Genomic DNA, 27,955 nt, shown 5'->3' on the forward strand with positions numbered 1-27,955 from the left:
CTTGTTCATAGTAACCACGGTTATAACAGATATTTATACACCATATTACAACCATATTATACCACCGCCATCGAACAACACGGCCGTAACCAATCACCGACCCATTCGATCGGATTCGCTTATCACTGACGACCGTGGTTACCCTATATAATAATATTACGCCACTATGGATTACCCCACCGGTGGCGTTGTTGTCGCTCACTAAAGTCCACTCCGGTCGGTGGGCGGTCCCCTATCGGTCGTCCACCAGTCCGCCCTCGTATACCGCAGCGTATCTGTCTATGGTGTCGGCTCTTCGCACGACCGACCTCTTTCCTTGTCCGTCGGTCAATCAGTTAGTCCGCCCGTCGCCGCCACCGCAGTGGTCCGATACGTTTAGCGCGCGACGGTAGGTCGCGGAGTGTTAGTTCTTATAGTACACTGCTAAAGATTTTTTCCCCTTTGGCAGTTCCACCCTATTCTGACGCCAACGTTTTCCAACCGGTCGTCATCAATATTATTATAAATATTAAATAAGTATCGCGCCGTCACCACCGAGGTATTAATTAAAAGCGTAATTGGTTTATGCCCAAAGTCGTCACTACCATCACTTGTTGAATGCCGTAATTTCATCCCTTTTCGCACATCGATCTGTGGTTACGACGATGGACTCAAACAATACCAGTACGTTTTAGACTATGACATATGGGAGTCTCTTTTTCGATCACCACCCCGTGCTCACCCACGGGCAACGATGGGATCGAGTGGTGTCAGACGAAATATGCCCATAATATAATAATAATAACATCATACATATTTTCCTATAGCTAGGGCGTTCGAAAAGTGTGGAAGTCCTAAATGGATATATAGGTGCCTATACATAATGCACGCGTATATAAAACATTTATGTATACGAATTTATCGAAGCATCTATACATGCGTACTTTTTGAACACCTTGCATTATATACCTACTTGTACATTTGCCAACATATGGAAATATAGCAATATTTTTCCTGTTTTTTTTTGCAGGTAAAAAGTTCAAGGAGCAACTCATCAAAAATGTGAAGAAAGAGGTACGTATAGGTATAGGTACCATACATGCACGAAATGCTTGTTATTATTTAAGTAACATATATAGGTACAATTATATAATGTATATAATATAATCGTGTGTTAGTGTAGATATTTCGCTATTAAAGTTCGTACTGCTTGAATTCGCGTAATATCGTTATGAAGTCAAACTTTCGACTTCTGCAAAATAAATATCGTTTACAATTCCTGCTATGGTTAAAAACAGTATAAAATATAAATAGTAAATACCAACCTTATTGTGTTTACTCCTGTTATTTGTGCGCAACAGTATGTTGCCGTCCGCCCGTATGTATAATGTTTAAATTATAATCACAATATAATTCAAATTTTAAATTATCAGTTTTTATTCAGTAATTGCGATATCACGTACCTACCTAACCATTAATTTGCAATGAGCTAGTTTTGTGAGGTGCGATAATTTCCAGTTGACAAATATAAAGACCCCATATACTGTAAACTTTTTAAACATTTACAATTTTTAATATCCCATCGTCTGCCAAAAAATAAAAACTGTTGTATAAACTATATATTATATATATTATACTATTTACATAATGTTAACATTATTTAACTTTGGCTTAGTTGAGATATATAGTTGTAATGATCGCATTAAATCTCGATACCCAGTTTCGAAATTTAACAGTGTCATACAAATATTGATTTATACATCATAAAAAAGTTATTATATTTAGGTATAGAAATAATATTCGTTTTTATTCAAAGCAAATACTAGAATTTTTGGTACCTATTATATTATTGTATTATACAATACGCAAATATGCCAAATATGCTATATTTACGTACAACTATACCTACACATAATTTAATATTTGTATCAGCTATTATATATGTGTTTAAATGCATTATTAATTGTATTACGTGGTTTTGACGATTTTGTAAAAATTTAAATTTTAAATGTATATAAAATTATTATGTTAATGTATTTTTATAATATTTATCCAGATATAAAAACAACTTTTTTGGATCTTGTATTAAATTTTCAAGAATTTTGACCCATAATCACTTAACCCAAAACTAAAAAAAAAATCGAAAGTTTCTCATGCTTACAAATAGCAAATGAAAAAGAGTCATAAACATTTCGAAAATTATATACAGCTATAGGTACCATGTTTGAACAAAATATCAAAAATTGTTTGGGGAGAAATAATAGTATTTTACCGGTGATGAATATAATATATATATAGATATAGATATAGAAATATTAATGAGTTATCTTAAATTTTTAAATCTTAGATACGTATATAAAAAAAAAAATGCTATGAACTTTTAACTACAAAATAGTTTGTATACATTTCGAGGTTTTTTTAAAGTACAAACTATAGACCCAATTATATATCCAAAAGTAAAGTTGAAAATCAAAACATTTTTATCGAGATTTTATATATCGTATACACACACGCGCGCAAAACATGCATTATTATTGTAAAATCAACAAATCGTTGTTCTGCTCTAAAACTAATGTAGAAAAGTGTTAAAATCACAATTTTTTTATATAAAAAGAATGATATCCATTTTTGAATATATAGTATTAATATTTAAAAAAATCATATATACATATACCTAATAATAATAATGGTTTTTTTTCAAAAATAGTTATAGTTTTATATAGCTAATACAAAAATTATCATTACCTTAGAATGAATACATCATTCATTGATGACATAATGCCATCTGTTTATCTATATTAATTTATGCCAAAGGTGTATATTAATATTGTATGTAATTCATTTTTGATATTTTTTAACTGTTTTAAGAAAAATTGTATTGAAACATTTAGTAAATTTTTAAGTTTATATATATCATATCTTTAATAACTTTCATAACAAAATAATTTATAGATCTTCGTTTTTTTGGTAAAATTATAACTTTTAACCCTTATCAAAAAATGAGAGCAACCTATAGGTTATATATATATATTGTCTATACACATATTATTTGTATTACATCTTTTTTTTTAACATTATAATAAAAATATCAATAATCAATATAACAATATAAGTCAATACTTATTTCAAATGTCAATTAAGACTAAATAAAAAATGTCAAAGTATATTTTGAAAATTAGATTACTTTCAAAGTTCTGCAGTTTATGTGATAATAAGTCAGTAAAATATTTTTTTTTCTGAATTACAAAAAAAAAAGTAAAATTATTTTGATTAAAAATGGTACCTATTATAAGTTTTCACTTTCCTTTTGATTTTTATTATACATTTTTCTAATTATTAAGAAATAAAGAGGATACATATACTACCACATAATTTAAAGTTAAAGCGAATTTTCTTCTTAAAAACATTATAAGTTATAATATACTTGTAATTTCATTGTTGTAAATCTAATAAATTTCTTGCTCCACTTAGAATCTAAAATATATTTATTATTTCATAATAATATATGTAGGTTACACTTAAATATATCATATATAATATATATTATATAGACGGATAATTTAAAACCTTTAAAATAATAATAGATTTTCCTGTACCAACTTAAATAATTTTAACTATACAGGTATAACTTTGCTCAAAACCTATTTAAACAAAACTTTGTTATTGTTTTACTTTATAATAATGTTATCAAAACCAAATTTTAAAAATTATTGTTTAATTCGTAATACATTTTTATGGCATTTATTTTAATGTATAGTTTATAAAGGCACCTATGAAAAGAGTTTGTCTATAGTCTTAACATACATATACAATTCAAAATATAGAACTACATATAATTTAGTCTGGATTTATCAGAAATTCAAATATTAACTTACTATTAATTTTAATTTGAATAAATTATTATAATCTATAGAACTCGTGTGTAGAACCGGGAGGAGAGAACTAAAAGATTTTAGCTCCCTTTTTAAAAGGTTAAATTTATATATATATTTGTTTATATTATTTATATATAATAATAACAATGAAAAAAACATGAACATCTTAAAATCCATAAGTTTAACATAAGAATTGTTAATATTATTAAAACTCGCATGAGTTGTCCGTCTTATTAACGTACATCATAACAAGTTTACGTTCAGTAGAATAAATTTTGTGATGTTAGCTTTAAGATAAGCGTAAATTTACCTATTATCAAATTTAAAGGTAAAAACATTATCTAGAAAATGACATAGGTATTATGTTTTTATCGATATTATTTTAAAGTGAATTATAACTATGTAAAATATTACAACTTTAAAATGTTCATAACTCACTTAAAAATAATAATATCAATTAAAGCATATGTCATTTTAAATTTGATAATCGGTAAATTTACTCTAATATTAAGGTCTAACATCATAAAATGTGTTCTGCTGAACGCAAATTTGTTATGATGTACGTTAATTATAAGACAGAGACAACACACATGCGGGTATGGCATCCTCTTTAAAGTCACATCAACATTTGTTTTCTTTGTCTATCTCCAACGTAGTATAGTAACAAAGATATTCTGTATTTCCATAATTACCACTGGTTCAATTACGTCAAATGCATCCATTATATATTTTATAAAGATGAATATTTACCTGTGCATTAACCGAATATATTTTTAATATTTATATTTTTGGATAAGTTATTAATGGTTAAAATTAATCAAAATTATTTTAAATTAAAACTGCATATATTTATAAAAAATGTAAATAATAAAAATCTATCTGGTCAATGCACAGGAAATATTTCTCTTTATAAAATATATACTGGACGCCTTATTTGACATAAACTGAACCAGAGTGGTAATTGTGGAAACACGGAATATATTTGTTCCTGATGTTCCGTTATGTGGGAGATAGACAGGACTACGGGAGAGCGTAGAGCCGTCTTTTAATAATATACTAATACATTACGTAATCAAATTATTATTTTACAAGAAAAAATCGTATAAATTTATTAAAATATATTATTGATGATGTTTGCTTATCTCGTTCGAAGCAATATAGCATTAAAATATTATGAGTGTTTTGTTCTTCATTCTTTTCAGTATTTATATGACTGTTATGGGCCAATTTGACAACGATATTATAATTTGTTAACTTGTGTATATAATGTATACATTGATCAAATCTTCAACTATAATTTATTTTCTTATACAACTATCGTACCTAGTATTTACTAATAAGATAATAAAACTTCATTATGTATTTTAATCGTACCTATATTAAATACATGCAGATTTGTGTTGATTAATGATTAATGTTTTTCAGCAAGAATATTTTTCTAACGCATTTTATAGGCCCTTAAACTTATATTTTTTTTTATAATATATTATAAAAAATTTAAAAATTGAATTGAACAAAAATAGTTTTATTTTAATTTTATTGTGTATTTAAAATTTGTATAAGAAACAATATTATTTGTGTTTATTGGTACATACTTTGTATACGAACTACCTAATATACATTTTAGGATTAAATAATTATATTTTTAATCCTTCGAATATATTTATAATGTTAATATATACTTGGCACGTATACAGGGGGGGTTTTTTGGGGTTCAACCACTCCTGAAATAATTTCGAGTAACAAGGAAAAAATTGTTTTATTATGTCGCAGCCCAATTTGTATTGCTATATTTTGTAAAAAATTTTTTTTATATACATGCCAGTCCTATATAGATATTATATATTATATATGTATATTGTATATATTATACTATATATAAGAAAATTTGGCGCTCCTTAAAATATATTTTGTTGTCTATATGTTTCTAGTAACGTATTTTTCAATTAATAATTTCTTTGTATCAATTTATTTATTATCATTAAAAACATATTTTAAATTTTCATACAAATATACAATATCAGTTTCTTAATTATTAAATAATTTTATCGATTTTGTTGAAAAATAATTTATATGAAACTCTAACAAAATTATTGTACTTACATCGATTAGATAATTTTTTATTAAAAATAGGTATACTTAGTAGGTATAAATATTTTTCAAATTTATGTCAACTGAGTTTTTATGAAAACAGTGTACGTTATTGTTACTTCAAACTTATAAAAAAAACAATAATAATTTAAAAAATGGACTGCTAATAAACATTTTCATTAATTATTTAATATACAACAGGTGAAACAAATAATGGAAGAAGCAGTAACTAGGAAGTTTGTACATGAAGAAAGTGGCTCAATTACATCTCTTTGCGGTATAGTAGATTTACAACAAATATTATTTTTTTAATATAAAAATAAAACGCTTTAAATAATAGTTGGTATATTTATTTATCTATTTTGTTAGAACTTATAATTTAAATATATATATTTTAAAGTTTTAATTTTTTTATCTAAACTTTAATTTATTTAGAATGTATACCTACAATTAAAATAATTATTGATAAACAAGACAATTAAAAAAACATGTACGTATGGTAATCTTTGTCATACATGGCTACATCATATACAGGGTGCGTAACAGATAGACTTGACCAAAAAAAAAAATATATGCTACTTAAATATTTGACAAAAATTGTTAATATTATATTATGATGAGTAAATAATTTGAAAAATAAACTTATGTTAGCAAATTCTCAAAAATCATATTTAAAAAAAAGTTATTACGTTTCAAATTAATGTAATCAAAACTTATTGATAATTTAAAAAAAATTTTAAAAAACAAACTACTTGACTAAAATAAATCTTTTTACCGTAAAAATTGTTCTTATAATCAGATTCACAAATTGGCTATTTTAAATGTATCCAAAAAAATTTAAATCAATTTTTTTCAGCATTAGAAAATAAACATAAAAAAAAATAAATTATACATGCATTGCTAGGGTCTCTTAATGATAAATAAAAAAAAAATATTAATTGGAACAAAAGTTACCTATCCCAAAGTCAGTTTTATCTATACACCCTGTATATATAAACTTATAAAATAAGCAAAATTTTGCTTAAAATCATTTTTTGAATTTTGTGAATTATTGTCTTTATTAAAAATTAAAAATATAACAAATTATTATTCTTTACAAAGATAAATGAATATATGTTATACTTCACGTTTATATCCAATACTATATCTGTGTTTGTTACTTTTTTATTTTTATATTTCAGTAATAACTGATGTAATTTTATATTTGTAAAAAATATAATTCCTATAGGTAGTTCTCTATTAACATCAAAACCATTTTCTCAACAGTCACTGTAGCTGTATAAATTTTGATTTTAAATAAAAATGTTTATAATAAGTATATCTATACTGTGTATGTAGTATATGTACTATAACTACTACACGAGTATTATGTAGGTTTAAACACCATATTCATAAATCATAATAAATTTTAGTTAATGTTCTATTCATAATTTATATTGTACTCGTATATTACAAATTAGATATTTCACGATACTTGTTGCTATAGGACGTGTAGATAACGTAAACACTATATATGCTTTGTTAAATTTTATTGATACACATATTACAGTATATAATTAATTAGGAAATTTCGTATTTCGAATAATTTAACTACAGAATCCGTAATAGTGTAGATAAAAAAATATATAATATTTACGTTTTTGATAAATAATAAATGATTATATTATAGCTGCTGTTGAAGCATGTCTATCTCAAGGATTGAGGCGAAGAGCATTGGGATTATTTAAAACTAGTTCAACAACAGCATTATTACATAAAATGGCGAAAAATTTTGAACCTGCTTCAATAATTAGTCAGAAAGTTCAAGAAATGGAAAATACTGACCCAAATAAGTAAATATCTAGTTCATATTTTTAATATTTATTTACTATTTAATTTTACTAGTTTAAATAGAAGTATTTAGCTATAATATTTAATTTCGTTATAGAATTAAGGGAACACTTCGTAGTAATAAATCAATCATAGGTGCAATTGTATTTATAATGCATTTTTGTAATTTTTTGACAATATCAGGTCAAAATTTGTCAATACTTGACTATAACTTATTTTTAAATAAAAAAATATAAAAAAGTACTTTCTAGAACAAGTATTATGTATTATATTAGTTACTTTTCAGTTACATTACTTATATGTTAATGTTTTTACATTAATTACATTTGATTCAAGAACAATAATTTAAATAATAATTAATAAACAACATTTGGTAACTATACTATAAATAATAATAATATAACATTTAACAATTAATTTAAACCTAATATAGTTACTTCCTACCATAATAATTCAATAACAATATAAAGTGTTATTAATCTATGCTATTACCTATACAGGCTATATACTATCATAAGTAATATGAAAGTAATTAATAATTTTTGAATTGTGTGTTATTAATCAAAAAATATAACAATATTTATAATAAATTATATAATTATTGTGTTATAAATAATTAAATATTTTATTATCGCTTTTTGTGTTATCAATTGTCATAAATACACCAGTTACTAAAATTACTCATTCAAATAATGATTAATTACTTCCGTTTTCTTAACATATGTCATGTTTATAGGTTATAAACTATGTATATAGACGCAATAAAACAATAAAAATCTATATTTTATTAAATATAGCTATAAGACATTCGTGCATTGTAAGACGTTAGTATAAGTGTTGGGATTTAAAAAATAAAAATTTTTTTATTTAAAATTATTTCGTATTATTATATATGTAGATACCTCTCTTATTACATTTATACACAAGTTTACGTGTGGAGGATAAAAAATATTTCACTAAACAAATAGGAATATTTTATTCTAAGTACTTTTCTCGATAATTTGACAAATAAAACAAAAACTCATTTTTGAAAAAATGGAGTTTTTATAAAATATACTCAAAACCAGTTTTACAAAGAATAAATTTTTTATACATCACATCATTGTTAAACCAATGTGTTTGGCATTCCGTTCAATATTTAAATAGAAAAAAAATTATTTAAAACCTATCGAAGCGATTTTGTAGCGAGGCGTTCGCTCAATATCTAAAAATTTTAATAAATTGGTTTTTTTTTTAATTATGTTAAGTAAAAATCAATATTTTAATTTCATTAGGTACTAATTTTAAAATTCATAATAGTAATAATTCATATAATAATAATATATTATTATATGTTTATAAGTTATAATAATACATTAATACTATAGTATTTTTTAGTTTATATTTTATTTATTGAAATTAAAAAATACTCTGTTAAATAAAATTGTATTATAATATAAATTTAATATTTTATCTACTTCCCTACTTTGGTCATTGTCATTGAAACATTTAGATTTGTTTCTACATTATTCATTAAAATCTGGTGTAGTAACCTATTTCCAATATTTTATCCTATATAGAATTATCAATGGTTTTCAATAAAATTTTTACGGTTTATAATAAGATATTTGGTAATTTTTTGGTTTTCATCAACAATTTTTTTAAATGTTATAACTCATCTCCATGCTTTAAACTTTAAAGTCGAAACTAAATTGATTAAGAATCATTAAAGCTGGAGGACTTATTGTGGATATTTTATTTGTGTATACTAACTATATTATATCCGTATTATATTAAATTGTTCATCGTTTTTGTTTTCTGAAACTTTCCTGTATCATAGAAGTTCTTAAAAAAGGAAGAATAACTTTATTATGTACAATTTTACATTTTTTACGTCCTACCTATGTACCTATTACATTGTTTTCTGCAGAACATATAGAATAATAATACTAATATATAGGTTTATTCATCTTATTAAGTTCTTACTAATTTTACAAATATCATAAATTGGATTTATCTTATAGTTATATCATTCATAATATTATTTCATGACTTTAAATTGTAAAAGGTATTTTTTTTTTTTAAAGGAAAACGCCAAACAATAAATATACAAAAAAACATTTATTTTTGACAGTATAAAAATAAATACTTCTTATAATGACTTAAAATAATATTAAAAAAAAAAAAAATTAAAACTTCGATAAATGAATAAATGAGTATTTACCCTTAAAAGAATCATCCTGAATATGTAATATATATTTTCTCTTTTAATATTATTCATTATTATCTATCTATATAATAGCTAGAGATCGTATTCACATATTGTGCACTCTTATAATAATTATGTTCTACATAACTTGTATAGCTGTATATAATATTAGTTAACTTTATAATTATACTGGATGACGATAATTAATTAAAATTTAAAAAAATGTATATTTTTGTATATGTTTCTTCTTATATAAGTATTAGGTATACAGAATAATTCACCAAGCTTTATGTCATCCCCATTTTTTCATTTAATAATGAATATTTATTTTAATTCTGATTTTTGAAATTTTGAAAATTATGAAACATACTTAAAAACCATATATTTTAAAATTATTAAGAGCATTGGTATTATATTTGTATTGTTCTGTGGCGATACAAACATGATACAAACATGTGCTTTACAATTAAGAAACCTACTTTTTTATTTAGATTATTTAAACGATATTTTTTTAAAAAACATTTATGTTAATTTTAAACAGGTAGTTTTTCAGTTATTGAAATATTTATAATTATATCAAGGATAATAGGCCTTACTCCTCTATAATAATAGTTTTATAAAAATATAAAATAAATTTAATATCAGATCTTATATTTAGTATACTTGGACCATTTTTATTTATAAATATTAATAGATTAGCATAAATGACTATACATTTTTTTTAAATACCATATATCCCCAGCCCTATATCTTTCAAATTCATGAATACATTATCCTAAGTACACTAAGTTAAATATAATTTAAAAACTGCTCGTTCGGATTTGTATTTTGATACTTTAACATATTCAGAAATGTTATCGGTTAAACAATTGACCGTGTAATAGAAGAGTTATTATTAAAAAAAAATTTAACTCCCCAACATATTCCTATAATAGTGAAAAATGCAGGCCTTTAATAACTTCATTATCGAAGACGAAAAAAAGGAGGGAGTATTCTTGGTGAAGTAACCTGAAGTATAATATTAAAATAATATCATATTTTGACTAGGTATAGATACTATATAGTATATTATATATAATAATAATAGACTAAATAAATATATAATTATTCTTGTTACAACTTTTTTTTTTTTAAATAAGATTTTATGTTCTAATGTATGTATTGATAAATGCAAATAATTTAAAATTCTCTATAGTTATTAAAAATAATATTCTATTTAATAGTTTATTCTTCATATTTGTTTTCATAAAAAGACCCTATTTTTCAGACCAATAATTCTAAGACGTGATTCAATGGCCTCACCAAGAATTTGCCCATCATGCATTTTAAATAGAAGAGGCTCATTAACTTGGTTATTATTTAGCAATGAAAAGTAAGCCTCAAATTATTATGTACCGAGTTAAAATTTTAAGTTTTTCTCTAAAATAATAAAATAAACTATATAAATTTACAACGAATATATAACGTATAGTTTTAGGAATTAGGTATAGGTATATTAAATATGTTATATTCCTTATAAATACTATATAGTTTAATTACATAAGTATATCCGGCCCGAGAAAATATCCTTTTTTATTCTATATTCCATAGTTTTTTTTTTTTGTAAAATCGGACCATATTTTTCAGATCTGTAGTAGTTTCTCCTTTTAGAAGAAGCAGTAATTTAACCCCAACACGAATTTGTACATGCACGTTAAACCGGAGACGTTCGTTGACTTGGTTACTATTTGGCAATGATAAGTAAGATTGACAGCTTTATACATAAAAAAAAAAAAAAAAAAAACATTTAATTTGTAATTAATATAATAATTAATAACTAATAACATAAAAATTATAATAAATTAATTATAAAATTTAAAAAAGTACTAACATGTATTTATTTATAAATAAAATAAATATTTTAGCAACGATAGATGTCAATTATATATCTAACTATAAATCATAATAAATATAATAGACAGTTGATCAGTATATAAATGATGTGATATGATGGTTCTTTTATAAAGATATGATATAGATATTATAGATACCTATAATATAAATAAAATGTACGTTTTATTATGTCTTGCAGTACATGCTGTAGTATTATCGATTTGCATAATAAACTGATTTCACTTTAATATTAGCTTTTTACTATTTACTTTATAGAGTTAGATAGGTAATTGTTATATTTTAATCATGAAATACATATTCTTGTGTACAAATCATAAATGTGTTATTATTTAGGTATAGATTAGGTTAGATTGTTTTTTCATTATATATTATACAAATAATTCTAAAATTATAGCTATGTCCTATACTAATAAACTGTAATGTTTAGTTTTATATTTTGATAACACAACATCTTAATAGGTATTTACTATTTAAATAACTATCAGCTAGAAGCAGATTGCAGATTTAAAGGTAATTTGAGAAATTCTGAAAAACATTTTATTGGATTTTTTATATATAAAATATTAAATAATCAATTGTTTTCATGAATCATTTTTGAACTATAAACAGCCATGATAATATATTGAAATTACATAACTGCAAATATACAATTGCTGAGATAGTGAGATTGGAGAATGATATCTTATAGATTGATACAAAAAGAATAGGTATGTATTTATTAAAAGAAACATGGTGAAACTTTAATAATTAATCAATGTGAAGAGTATAATTCATAAAAAAAATTTTTTTAGCTAAATACATATTCATAGATATTTAATGTAACACTCTTGAGATATTCGAGTGACATTAACCTGATACAACCTATTTCACACTATCTGTAGTATCTCTATAGTGTGTTTCCGTTTGAATAGCTACAGTTATTTATGTTATTAGAACATCGATCAGCTGATTGAGATGGTCAAAAACCGGTATCTTTAATATACTTCATGAAAAAAAAATACCGGGGGTAATATCAGTGTTTCTTAAAAACCTTTTTGTTGAACAATTGCCATTTTATCACACACCATGAACTAATAGATATATCTAGATCATTTAAGTTTTTAACAACTTAACAACAAGCCGTGTGGTTCCATGTTAAAAGACGCTCCTAGCGAATATCTATATTAACAACAAAATTACATTTCAGAAAGTTACAAATAAACGGTGACAGATAGGAAGAAAACACTTAGTTCTTAGTTCTCCGTTTCCTCTTTGCAGAGATCTCGACTTTCAAAGAAGTGTTATTCTTTTTAAATCACCTTGTATTGAAAAAATCGATGTTACCTATAATGTCTTATTATGTTATATGTATTGTATATATGCTAAACTATTAAGTAAATCAGGCAGTTTTAAAAATATATTATATATATAATTATAAGTATCGTTGCTATATAGCCTGTTGGGAAAATTTAGACTTAGCCCATATTTGTATGCTAGATCCACCCCTGTTATTGATATATAGGATACACTTACTACTGCAGGTAAAAACATATAGGTATACATTATTTATTTTAAATATTATTTAATTTTATATAGGTACAGTATATTTCATGGGTCACCAAATGGCGGCCCACGGGCCGCATACGGTCCGCCAACATATTTTATCCGGCCCGCAGACAAAGAATAAATAACACATATTACGACAAAATTATATGTGTTATGATTGTAAATTATTATTTTTGTTAAATATTATTGGTTTTTAAATAATGTAAATATGTACTGAGGATCTTGATGGCCCACGAAAAATGTTTAGATTTCTTATGTGACCCTTCAAAAATATTAATTGGTGACCCCTGGTATATATCATGTTTACGCTAAAAGGTACCTCTATGAATTCTAGCTAGATGACCTTAAATTTAACTGGGGGTTTCCGTAGATGAAGGGGATACACATTTTGTGAACATTTTTAACCCTTTTGGTACTTGTATGCTCAGCAATACTTAATTTTTTTTAATGACGATGTTAATTCTTCTTTGAAAACTTATAACAGGTGAACTATTTGTTTTGAACACATTTTGTATACAAATTTGTTTTTTAATAATTAATAGGTACCTCTTAGCATTAACTTATTGCATACCTATATTTAATGTTTAATAATTTTATATTTTTATTTTTCTGATACATTTATTAATTTATTAATTTAGTAGCGATAGCTGCGCAACTAGAGCTGCATCAGTGAACAGTACATTAACTAGTAGTATAACACTTCCGAATGTCCATCCACCACCTTTGACAAAGAAAAATTCAGCCGGTAGTGGTTTGGGTCCTACATCCAGTACTCTTCCCAAGTACTTATGGATTCGCTTGGCATTGTTTGAAAAACTGTTAGCTGTGATAATTGATCATTTAGTTCAAAATTGCAGGTGAATAGTTGAATTAATTAATGAAGTGTATAAATAATTAATTTACCTAACTGATAAAATCATAAATTGTTTTCAGCAAATATTACGAAAAAGATTCCCTGGTTGCAGATCCAGATTATGGAAGCATTTTAAGTTCATTACTAGGTTACTTAAAATATTTATACATTTGATTATTGTATCTTAATAAAAAGTTTTTTCTGTTTAGTTGGACCATGTGCTTTAGATTATTCTCGTACAAAATCACATGATCAATTTTGGACAGATCCACCTGCTGATGAATTAGTTCAAAGACACCGTATATCAAGCGGTTATCATACATCTCCACCATGTCGTACTCCTATAAATGTATGATATATTTAAATTATTTTATTTATGAAAAATTAATAATATAATGTTAAAAATGTTTAAGAGGGTGATATTCAAACATACATTTACTGTCTTTTCGACAGGAAATAAAGAATAAATTTGGTTTCGTTACTTCTATCATTGATAGAAATATAAAGCAATTTTTTTTCTTTTGTACTCATTGGAGAAACTTAATAGCTGGAATATATATATAGCTACTTCAATACAGCTTTATACACATGATTATTTACATTTCTAATAACAAATTTTTCAGTATCGTAGAAATCTACATGCAACAAGTAATGATGATAATCAAAGACAAACTCCTATATCTGCTAAAGACTATGTGGAATCATTGCATCAAAATAATAGAGTTACTTTATTATACGGAAAAAATAATGTTTTAGTTTTACCGGTATTTGAATAATTAACTATTCTTATGATAAAATTTATTGATATTTGAAAAAAACTTTTGTTTTTAGAAGGATGTAACTGAACCTATGGCAGGTTACTTGTCTCTACATCAAACTGCTAATTCATTGATTATAAAATGGACTCCAAATCAACTTATGAACTGTCATTCTCCTGGTACTAATCAAAATGATCACCCCGAAATTGATACAAGTGATAAAAGGTTAGTTTTTAGTGTTGGTAATTTTATTTATAATATTTTATAATATATACATACCTATTTTTTTAAATAAAGTTAATTTACTTAAAAATTAAAATCAATAAAAATATTTTAAATAATTTATTGGAGGTGAATAAATGTATAATAGCTTTTATGGTTTATATATGATTTTTAAATTGTATGTATCAAAAAGTATAATTAATAATAAAATTAGATCAAAATTTAGTATTGATCTATTGAGAGCAAAACGCTGTTGATTAACTTTTTAACTAGATACTTTTGTCTTTTTTTTTAGATTTTAATAAATTTTTTTTAAATAACACTGAATTACAAAACCTACATAATAGTCTTATTTTTTCTATAAATAATTAAAAATAAATTCATATGTATGTAAAGAATTTTAAATTCAAAAATTGAGAAATAAAGTATTTTTTAATTAAAACTCTAGTAACATTACCTCAAAACCTAAAGGCTATAACCATTTTCACATTTGTTGGAACAGATGTTCTGAGTACTGCATGTTGAATTAAAAAAACTAATGTAAATAAATGAACCTTTATAATTTTCGTCATTTAGTTATTAAATTTCAGATTTTTAATAAAGAAAAGTTCGCACAGACTTTTATCTGATTGGCAACTATTGCGGGGGTATTGCAATATAGTACCAATTACCCTCATAATAAAACTTATCCATAGCAATTTGGTCCATTTATATAGTTAACCAAATATATGCCATACTAAGTATACTATGAATTTCATATTATACAATACGTAATTAATTAATATACATATTCATTAATATACCTAATTAAAATAAAAAAATACAGAACTTGCGGACTGCTGTATGCTGTATCGCCTGTATCTATAGTATTTGTCTATACTAATACATATAAATTATATATATACATAATTTATATGATCTAATAGTGAACCTTGTTTTTAATTAGATAGGATAATTAAATAATGTAATAACTAATATATATATATATACTTAAATATACAACAATTATTCTTATTGGAAGCGGTCTATAATAATAGGATACTATTTTTAAAGATATTTTTTTTTTTATATTATTTTATAAGTAATAAGTACGGTAAATTATAATATAATAATTATATTTAAAATAAATTGTGTATTTTGTTTAGTTATTATGGCATGGAATTAGATTTTTACTGTTTTTATAGTCCCTTCAAATAATATTTTTATTTTTAATAACTCAAATCGTTAATTTTAATTTAAATATCCAATGTCGTCAGACTTTGATCTTCAAACACTTATAAAAATGATTATAGATTTATGCTCAACTAAAAAAAAAATGTCAACTTTGCTAAAATAGTAGTTCAGATAAATTATAAGTTCAAATGCTCGTACATAAAAATATTATAATCATGTATTTTTAATATTTTTATTTCAAATAAGTTATTATGATGAATCTTGTTTTAAATGTTCAAGATTTTTTACAAATCAGTTACATTTTTTATTAAGGTTTATAGAAAAAGAGACTAAAATATTTTAAAAATTATAGGTATTCGTTTAGTTTGTGACCTACCGGACGCGTGACACACCGTATTGGATATTCGTTTTGTATGCGTATATAAATAATTAAAAAGTAGTCATATTAAAAATCATAAAATAATTAAGTTATTTTATTATTACATGTAGATTACGGATTACATTCAATATCAGTCATTAAAATATCAGTGTAAAAAAAATGTCATAAAATAATTTTACTATAAATATTAAATTATTTTTGACAATACACTTTTTGTACATCATTTAAAAATTTTAAAAAATTGTATCTTGCCTATTAATAGATCGGTACCATGTCTCAATTAAATGACGTGGCAACATTTTAGCTGATGTTCCATGCATTTTCGTAGGATTATAGTTTTTAATACTCCCCAATTCCCCATGAACATGTGATACATCGTATAGTGCTGATTTCTGGAATTTCACCCGTAGCCATTTTTTTCCTCGTGTACCTACATCTTTGTTTCACCATGACATTTATGGCATAAATTATCAGTGGCGTATATAGAAATTAATTTCAGGGGGAATTAAAAAAATAATTTCCATTCTTATATTCCAATTAATTATACTATCAAAATCAATGCCTGTACCAACTATACATTTCAGGGGAGGTTGAACCCCTAAAACCCCCTTATATACGCGCCACTGAAAATTAGTTTCGTTATTTTTTGGTAATGGTTTTGGTAGGTCACTATTACTAAACTCGATTTTTGATCGGTAGGTCACATACTAAACGAATACCAAATTATCATATCTAGAAAATGTTAAATAAATATTTTAAGAAAAAGTCATGTACCCTGTAGTAATTTATTCAATTTATTGGTCTTATATTACAAAAAAAATAACAAAATAGAATTTGTCAAAAGTTGATGTTGTGTATATATTCTTGTTTTCCATATTATTTTTTTTTTTGTATTTCCCGATTATACAACAAAATATAGGATTTATTACTTTTGACATTTATGACTTTTACTAAATCCAATTTTCTTCAGAAACTACTCTGTACAGTGCACAATGAAGTACAACAGCAGACTGCAGAGTGATTTCGTCATTTTATATTTTTGTTTATTTTCTTTTATATTTCATTAAATTTAATTGACTCATTGTAGCATAAGATCTATTTTCTTAAGGCGGAAATCGTGAACAGTACCTATGTCAGGCAAATCTCACTTGCAGCTAATTCAATGTTTCTTTTTTAAAGTATAAGAATTAACTACTCGTCTACCCGTCAATATAATATGTTTTATTTTTAGATTTAAAACGATATTAATAATTAATATAAATGTATATTACTTAATTTTGTACAATGTATAGGTAGTTAGTTTTAACTATTTTATTTTTATTATACAGCTGTTTATACATATTAAATATTAATATATCATTATATCAATAACATTTTTAATACACTTGAAAATTAACAAAACTAACTTCATAACTATCATTAGTTATATTAACAAAATCGGATATTTCCATGTTACAGCCAATATTGGGACTATGCAATGAATGTTAATGTAGATGAAATAGTGTATGTTCATTGTCATCAACAAGGTATTTTCCTAATATACTTACTATTTTATTTTTTATTTTTTGCTTTGGTTGTCATGTTTTCTATTTAGTTTATTTACGAAGTATATTTCTTTTGCTTCAGTTAAGCTAATAGTTATAATAGTAATACTTGCATTCTATTCATTCTATCTCCCTTAATTAGTTATACCTAATGAAACTAATATTTACCTATTTACTAAAAAGAAAAAAACAAATAATTTTATAATTTTAATATATGTCTACTAATACAGGGGAAGGTCTCATTCACATAACATGTTATTATTCTTTTAGGTATCAAAAATTAATTTGTAACTATAAATTTAAAAAATTAATTTTAAGATTTATAAGTTATGTTAAATTAAATTGGAACTAATTTCTGCTTTCTGTATTCTGTAACAAATTAATCAAATGCTTGGGTTACAAATAGTGGTTCAAGGAGACACAACAATATTGTATAGTCAAACATATTTTGGCAATATTTTATATGATATATTATTATTTATGTATATAGGAAATGACAATGGTGGAACTATAGTTTTAGTTGCACAGGATGGTGTACAACAACCACCCATACATTTTCCCCAAGGAGGACACTTACTAGCATTCCTTACTTGTTTAGAAAATGGTCTATTACCTCATGGCCAATTGGATCCTCCATTGTGGCCTCAAAGAGGCAAAGGTAATTAATTTATAGTAGTGCATTTTTATGCGTATGATGCATCTAAATTTTACTTGCCCTTAATCAGGAATTTTTTCTGGATATTTTATTTTAATAAATTTATTTCAATACCCATTATATACTTATTATATTTGACACTATATTTATATTTCAACATAAGTGTATATTATCTAAATAAAATAAATATAGATTAATTTGCTTAAATAAATTACATTGAATTAATTTTTTAATCATGTGAAAAGTGTATATTAGTTACTAGAACCTATATTTTTGTTTAGGAAAAGTTTTTCCTAAACTTCGAAGAAAAGGACGATCCCAAATACAAGATATTTCTAATGATTTATCTAGTAATACAGAAGAATCTCGAGATTATGTATTTCAAATAATTAGTAAAGCTAGACATGAAGAATTTTGTAAGTTTTATTTATTATTTTAAAAGTAATTAAAATATTTTAAATAGTTGTGTGAAAAAATAATGTTTTTACTAGTATCAAGGGGAGAAGAAATATTAGATTCAAAAATTTGGTCTATGCCTTCAGCTGCAAATAATATGCTTAACAAAGTAAGAGGTCATTTGGAGTCCTCGTCAACTAATTCATCAACATCCACATCCAGTAGCTTGGATCCTGTAGCTTCTCCTTTATTAATAAATAACCAAACCACGAGTAAAGATACTGGGTAATAATAATTCACTTAACTTTTCCGTTTTCATTTATAATGTAGTATGTATGTAATATTAAAAACAACTTATATGTTGAAGATATGCCATATTTTAAACTTTGATTTGGTGAAAAGTCAAAAAAATACCTATTAATTTTACATTTTAATATTATTATTATTAATTTTTAAGTTAATATAGGTAGTAAAAGATAATATTATGCATTTAAAATAATGATAGTACAGATTAAAATTGTTACACCTACAATTATTTTTTCCATTTTCAGCGATTCTTTGCAAATCTTATGCGAAACGATGAAAAAGCAAATCATATCTAGAGCCTTTTATGGTTGGCTAGCATATTGTCGTCATTTAACAACTGTGCGAACTCATTTATCTGGTCTTGTAAACACTGTAATAATAGATTCTAGTAACGCAGAAACAGGATTGACTAAGGAAAAATGGCATTCATTTAAAAATGATTCAAACCTTATAAATGATGATACCAAATCAGAAATTTTTAGACTTACTTATTTTGGTGGTGTCCAGCATGATATACGAAAAGAAGTATGATATTTTATTTTTAGTATATGTTTTTTCTCTTGATATATGATTTATTAATTTTTTTTTCAAGGTTTGGCCATTTTTATTAGGACATTATAAATTTGGTAGTACAATTGAAGAACGAAATGCTGTTGATTTACGTTGTAAACAAGAGTATGAAACAACAATGTCTGAGTGGATGGCAGTTGAAGCAATAATTCGACAAAAAGATCGTGAAACAATGGCAGCTAATTTAGCAAAACTTTCAAGTGAAAGTACGTCTGGTGGAGATGCACCACCACCAACTCCTAATACCTCAAAAGTTCTCAGTCAAGAACTCAGTAATGATGTGAGATTCATACTAATAATTATTTATTAATTCAAATATAAATATTATTCAATAATTATAAAACACATAGGTATTTGAAGATAACATAAATTTTTCATCTGACGAAGATAATCCTCCAGTGGTTGATGATACTCAATTAGAGCAAAATGTCGAAGTTTGTGACAATCGTACGTAACATATTTTTTTTTTTTAATTAAATAAATAATTTAAAAATAATTTATTAATTTTAGCTACCAATCAACCAAATATAAATGAACATATTGACAATATACCTAAAGAAATTGATTGTGATAAAGTAAGTGAAAAAATATAACAGATATATTATGATCAATTTCAATTATTTCTCAATACTTAGTAATTACGTTATTTTTAATAATTAAATAAGAATAAAAATTATTACATTTGTTCCTTTATGTTAAAAATATAATGTTATAGACTATTATAAATAATTTTTAGAAATCTTTATCGTCAGATGAAGGATTAGGTAAAGATGAAGTTACTGAAAAAGACATGACCATCAAGAAAAATACTTCTGAAGGTAAAATATATTAGCATGAATAAATTATCATCTCATATTTATATACATTTATTTATATTATAAAAATGTATTGAACAGACATTCAAAACATTCCCATAATATTTTGTGAATGAAAAATTTAGTGATAAATCATTGCATTCAAAAATTATACTATTAGTAAAGCTTGAAATAATACCTCACTGAATGAAAGTCTTCAAATATTCTAACAGTTGTTAGTAATTTATCTTTAGATTCAGGAAAAAGTAGAAACCATGAAGTATTTATTTAGCTTTGAAAGTTATCGTTCTTTCCTTCTAAACAAAAGTATTCTCAGAATTAAACTTTAGTGTTATTTAAATAAATAAAAATAAAAAAGCATTATACACTTATACAGCGTCTGGCAGTGAAACAGAATGATTTCAGTATTGAATTATTCTTCAAAAAATTGATTAATTTTTATTTTTAATAAATATATATAAATATAAAATACAAAATTTACTATTTGATGTTCAAAAAAAACAACTTGTTTTCTACAAATTACGTTTACCAAATGATCTCCATTGAAAATTGATATGTTTGCATTCTTATAGCCGTAACTGGGAATTTTGCATGACCCCTCGCAACATATTAATGGGTATTGCTTCAAAGCTTCAATCTCATCCTGAATATATTGTTTGAGGGCTTGGATAGTTCTCAGTGGGTTGTCCTTAAACACTTGATTTTAAGTTACCACCATACAAAAATCACAAATTGTAATACACCGGAGAACAAGGGGACTACAAAAATGCATAAACTTCAATTAAGGTCGTTCAGTAATCATAGTTTACAGGAAATAGTTTTATTTTTCATTGAACATCAATTGGTAATTTCTATACTTTATATTTATTAAAATTAAAATTAAAATAAATTCATTCTTGAAAGAATAATTAAATACTGAAATCATCCCATTCACCTTTCGGTCACAGCCCCAGCTCAAGTGTTTAAACATGCCTAGGCAAACTTGAGTTTTGTTGTCTCTTACAGATTTAATGCAATATTTATACATACATTAAATTTATAAAACAAAAATGTTAAATGTCGCCCTAGGTCTATGTCGCCTACCCCTTGAATCGAACCTGCTGTCAAACCATTGTATAATATAACTATTATCATTTATTATTATATTATGATTCCTTATTAGTCATTACTTTTAGAAAATCTAAATTATATTTTTCCTTAGATACATCATTATATTGTCCTACTTCAGTAATTGTCACTACAAACATAAGTCAAGAAAAGTCAATGGAAAATTCTAATGATGAAAATGTTAAAATAGGTAAGCTATCTATGCTTTCATTTGAAATATACTTTGATACTTGGTCCAATATAGTAGGTACTAAATTATTATTTTATACTTAAGAACAATAATAGTCATTATAGAGCAATAAAAAATGATTTTAATTTAACTACATATTTACATATAAAAGCACTGTTTAAGTTTTTTAACTTTGAATCCTTATAAAATCAACCATTAACATTTGACATGAGTACCCACGTTTAATTGTAATTATATTATTTATATTCATATGATATGAATTATTTGCTGGAATTAAAATATACAACACTTAACCTTATGAATTTTCCAATTACAATTTAATGTATATAAGTAGTAATACATATTTATTATTTTTCTTTGAATATCAACTAAATTAAAGCTATATAATATTTGATTAATTTGTTTTATTTTTAAATTGAACCCAAAAATACCTATGCCAGTTAAAATTATATTGTGTTTTTAGAAATTAATTTTTTTTTAAATTATATGTACTTTTTAGATAGTAAAGATATTAATAACACTTCTAAATTGGCAGTAGATGACAATGAAGGTGCAGGAGGATCTAATCATGAACAAAGATCTGCTTGCATATCTCCGGCAAGTTCTCAAGGAGGAATATACCCAGTAATATTTTTCGAATATAAACTATAAATAATCACCTTAATACAATTAATTGTTTACATCACAGGTGGAATTGGTGGAAAATTTTGGACTAAATGTACATAGAATTGATAAAGATGTTCAACGATGTGATAGGAATTATCCCTATTTTACTCTTGAAAATCTAGATAAACTAAGAAATATCATATGCACGTAAGAATTATAACTTTAAACAGTTTAAACACTTTAAACTGAATTATTCAATTATAATAATTGTATATTATGATTAAAAATTACTCAAGTTTTGAATTTTTCAAATTATGTTTATTTACCTTTATAGATTTTTATAAACATACAATTAGGAAGTTAAAAATAACAATGACATTATTTATGTATCTAATAAGTAAATTAAAAATATTATTGTTTTTTTATTATATCATCTACTTATTTTTACTATGCTAGCAAAAATAAAATAATCAACAAATCTAATTTATTATATATATTTTTAGATATGTTTGGGATCATTTAGAAATGGGATATATGCAAGGAATGTGTGATCTTGTGGCTCCTCTTTTAGTTATTTTGGATGATGAAACTTTATCCTATTCGTGTTTTTGCTTATTAATGGAAAGAATGTCAGCCAATTTTCCACATAGTGGTGGTGCTATGGACACACATTTTGCTAATATGAGGTGATATTATTAATCTATTTTTTTCTATTTTATCATAATCTTAAACAATTATGGTTTATAGATCTCTAGTACAAATATTAGATTCAGAAATGTTTGAACTTATGCATGAAAATGGAGATTTCACTCATTTTTATTTTTGTTATCGATGGTTTTTGTTGGATTTCAAACGAGGTAATTAAACATAAATATTTTAAAAATACTAAAACAAAATTATTGTAAAATTCTGATTATACTTGAATGTACTTATAATAATTAGTTTATAATAGACAACATTTGGTTTTTTTTTTCATATTAAATATTAATAGTATAATATCTACTATCTATAGTTGAAATAATTTATAATTTTTAAAAAGTTTAAATTTGTTTGTTGAAAATTAATTTTAATTATTCCAGTACAAAATATTTATTTATAAATATTCAAAACAATAGGCTTGAAATAATTTTTCCAAATTATATAAAAAAAAAAACTAACATTTTTGTTATTATTTTTAATAAAACTAAATTTAAAAGTAACTAACCAATTGTACCAAAAAAATTCTAAACATATTTTTCATGATAATATGGCAGTTAACTTAAGTTCTAAAATAAGCATCATGTAAAACTCTTGAGTTAAAACAAATTAATAATGAAATAAAAAAAAAATAAAAAATTGATTATTATAATTTGTCACTTTTGTATATATAACTAATGTATTAACTTTATAGAACTATTATATGATGACGTATTTACGGTATGGGAAACTATATGGGCTGCCAAAGAGATGTCTTCTTCCCATTTTGTACTTTTCTTCGCCCTCGCTCTTGTAGAAACATACAGAGATATTATTTTGGCCAACCATATGGATTTCACGGATATCATCAAATTTTTTAATGGTAATTTTATAATTTATTTCAGTTGTGTATAAATGTTATGGGAAATTTGTAATTTGCACAAAATTAAAGATATGTAATATGCACCATTGCAGATAGTCGATAGTAGTGTTTGTAATTTGCACCAAAATTAAAGTTATGTAATATGCACCATTGCAGGTAGTCGAAAGTAGTGTTTGTAATTTGCACCAAAATAATAATATGCAATTCACACCACCCTCAGGTAGTCAAAAATAGAATTTGTAATTTGCACCAAAATGATTATTTGTTCGATTATTGAATATTGAATTTTAAAATATTCGATTATTCCTCGATATCCTCGTTGACATCAAGACTAGATGGACATGAATAATTTTTTTTATATTCATAATTATTATACCATTTTGTATAGATTTACAACATTATTACGTGTATAAGCTCAGTTATTTTATAAATAAAAACTAAGCTAAATTTGTATTAGGATATAGAAACTTGTAAGTTGGTACTATCAAAATAATAATCGATTTTAATTTTGGTGCAAATTACAATTCCTATTTCTTACTACCTGTGGATGGTGCAAATATTACAAACGCATTTAAAAAAAATGGTGCATATCACACATGTTGTATATATTTTGGGTAAATTTTGGTGCAAATTGACTACAGCCAATGTTATATCTAAAGTTTAAGTTTTTGATGAGGAAATCCCATACATACATTTACAAAGTTAATCTAGAAAATTAATTTAAAACAATAGGTAAACCAAATTTTTATTTGAAAATAATGATATGGCAAATTAATATTTTATGAAAGACTTATTGTTAGATATTTGACTTAATTATTTCCTTTTTATGTTGTATTTTTATAATTGAAACTTTTAAATATTAAAATCTTTCTATAGACTCCAATCTTGGCCAATATTTACTTTTATAAAGCAGAAAATGTGGTTTCACATTTAGCAAAGTCTTTACTATATTGCTTGTTTTGATAGTTCTAGATAGAAGTCAGGTCTCAGATATAATAGAAAAACAAAACTTATCAAATATAACTACTTGAAATTTGTTAAGTAGATTTTCATATAATGAAATTTCAATTCGTTTATTACTTATTTTAAAACTACAATTTGGATTTACTTCATTTGTTTTAAAATTACACCCTATTTCAACCAATAAAATTTAATAAAATACATTTTCATTTGTTATACAATTTTTGGCAATCTCTGTTAAGGAAATTATACGTACTACTAATTTATTAAGTTCTTATAAATTAATTACTACTTTTAAGAATCTTATTATATATGTATATACAAATATGTAAAATAAAACTGTTATTGGTCTAAATAAAAAATACCAATATTATAAAATAAGACAAATTCATGTGTTTTTTTTTAGAAATGGCAGAACACCATGATGCTAAAACTGTCTTATCACTTGCAAGAAATCTAGTATTACAACTACAGACGTTAATAGAAAATAAATAAAATTGTTGTATTATATTTATCCCATGACATATGATTCTGTACCATTTGGTATAATGTATTAATATATTGTATTGTATTTTTTTTTCACAAGTGTCTGGTTCTTCAAATTGCATACCCCAAAATTATATACATTGAACAAAATATAAACATATATTTTTTACATTGTAAGTAGTATAAAATAGTACCATTGATTATATAGTAAACTATATATATAGTTTACTATATAATCAATAATAGTACTATACTTTTACAACACTTTAACAATACTTTCTATTATGTGTTGTAAGTGCATCTCATAAAAGTATACAACACTTAATTTATTTATCATATGTACCTATGGCATATACTTTATTTATTGTACATTCTAACATAACAATAGTTATTAACTCATACCAGTTGGCATGCCAAAGTAAGCTTTTTTTAGGCAATTTTCTCAAAACCAAAGTAGGTGGGGGGTACCGAGCAATAGATTTAGTTTAATAAAAAGTTTTTAATAATAATATTTATTATACTATTAAGTGAAAAGAAAATGTAAATTAAAAACAGTAGATCCTTGAGTGGTCTAATAGTAGTTTGCCTTAGGTATGAAAATTATTCAGCACGCTATTGATTTATACCATATACCAAATATTTAACTATTAAGTGAGTTAATATATGTTAAAGCATGTTTCATTTTTAATTATAAGCAATACTATTTGCTGTTTGCTTTAAGTTGTATGGTTTAAAATATACCATTATTTATTTAATTTATTTTCATGCATTAAAATGTATGGAGGCCCTTGCTTTTAATTTTATAGATGATAATATTATATTATATTATATTTGAATAATTTGGTTATATATATATATGATCAATAGTTATAAGCTATAAGTAATATTCTTACTTCATATTTCTTTAAATTCCTTTTATTTTAATAATATTTAAGACTGCCTTAGCCTTGTAAAAGGTAAAAATAATAAAGAGTTCAATATATTCATTAAATGTTTTTGTTGAAATTTAATTTCAATATTTTAATATTTATTAAAATTAAAAATAAGTAATTGTAAACTATAGTACATTTAAAACATTAATTTCTATTGGCTATTGTTAACTTACCTACATATTTTTATTTAAGACTTTTAAATAAATACAATTTAGTAAGTTTTGTAATCTACTTTATAAAATATAAAATATAAAAATACAAAATGTTTAAATTTTCCTACAGATAGCCCTTGTACGTATTATTTTTCTCTATATTAGAGATGTTGTATACATTTGAAATTAGTCTTGTGATATATATATTTTTTAATTATATTAAATATTATTAATATATATTATAAAGTAAGATTTAGCATAACTATTTTTTTATAATTTTTAAAAATAATAGGTATACAATTGTTAGATAGTTATAACTTTTAATAATATACCTGGATATTTCTGTATTAATTTAACATAAATATTATATCAAATATTAAAATATATCAATTACTTACATATTTATTTATTCAATTTTATTCAGAAATTTAACTACACAAAACAAAATTTAAGACAAACATTTTTATTTTTCCATTTTCATTTATAGTAGTTAATTATAAACATATCCATTTTTTAATAAAATAAAACTCATAAAAATAAGAATAAACATATTATTTTAAGTTATCAAAGTTTGTTTATCAACCACATATTTAAAAATCATTTTTTATTTTAATTTAACTATTGGTATATCATTGGTATTTCCGTCCTTATTTTAAAATGTTTCCTTTAAGTAAGTTGATCTTTTATGGTAAAAGTAATTATTTAAATATTTAAAATACTTATTATAGTAACTTTACTTATATTCACATAAATTTCTAATGAGATATGTTTTTATGATTATTATTTTTACATTTATTAACTACAAAATAATAAGTCAATAGTAAAAACAAAAAACACATATTTTTAAATATATAGTATATTTAATTGCCAATTGCTGTAAATGAATGTTTTT

At 24.0% G+C, this 27,955-nt stretch overlaps 1 protein-coding gene across 6 annotated transcripts; it reads left to right on the forward strand.

Moving 5' to 3' along the window:
- Window positions 1–289: 289 nt before the first annotated feature.
- LOC113548513 (small G protein signaling modulator 2-like) lies at window positions 290–26,075 on the forward strand. Of its 6 annotated transcripts, none has more exons than XM_026949434.1 (27): window positions 290–663; window positions 1,010–1,053; window positions 6,147–6,222; window positions 7,615–7,777; window positions 11,231–11,335; window positions 11,590–11,703; window positions 14,040–14,258; window positions 14,335–14,402; window positions 14,464–14,603; window positions 14,878–15,018; window positions 15,086–15,237; window positions 18,245–18,312; window positions 18,821–18,988; window positions 19,267–19,401; window positions 19,477–19,666; window positions 19,933–20,212; window positions 20,280–20,537; window positions 20,608–20,704; window positions 20,768–20,832; window positions 20,994–21,075; window positions 22,274–22,369; window positions 22,905–22,993; window positions 23,058–23,182; window positions 23,479–23,661; window positions 23,723–23,832; window positions 24,366–24,533; window positions 25,900–26,075. In XM_026949434.1, exons 1-27 carry the CDS (start codon window positions 645–647, stop codon window positions 25,986–25,988), a joined length of 3,444 nt encoding a protein of 1,147 aa, XP_026805235.1. In that variant the 5' UTR covers window positions 290–644; the 3' UTR covers window positions 25,989–26,075. The 6 variants fall into 6 exon arrangements, with proteins under 6 accessions (XP_026805235.1, XP_026805233.1, XP_026805234.1 ...); XM_026949432.1 differs by having other exon boundaries at window positions 291–663; window positions 22,869–22,993; XM_026949433.1 differs by having other exon boundaries at window positions 291–663; window positions 14,043–14,258; window positions 22,869–22,993.
- Window positions 26,076–27,955: the final 1,880 nt, after the last annotated feature.

This window comes from Rhopalosiphum maidis, chromosome 4 (genome assembly GCF_003676215.2).
Source record: "Rhopalosiphum maidis isolate BTI-1 chromosome 4, ASM367621v3, whole genome shotgun sequence".
NCBI classification, from domain to species: Eukaryota; Metazoa; Arthropoda; class Insecta; order Hemiptera; family Aphididae; genus Rhopalosiphum; species Rhopalosiphum maidis.

Excerpts from the sequence above, each read along its gene's own strand:
- LOC113548513 (XM_026949432.1), top strand. Across the intron at positions 14,403-14,463 it reads CATTTTAAGTTCATTACTAG|TTGGACCATGTGCTTTAGAT; the intron begins GTTACTTAAAAT and ends TTTTCTGTTTAG. Across the intron at positions 14,604-14,877 it reads CATGTCGTACTCCTATAAAT|TATCGTAGAAATCTACATGC; the intron begins GTATGATATATT and ends CAAATTTTTCAG.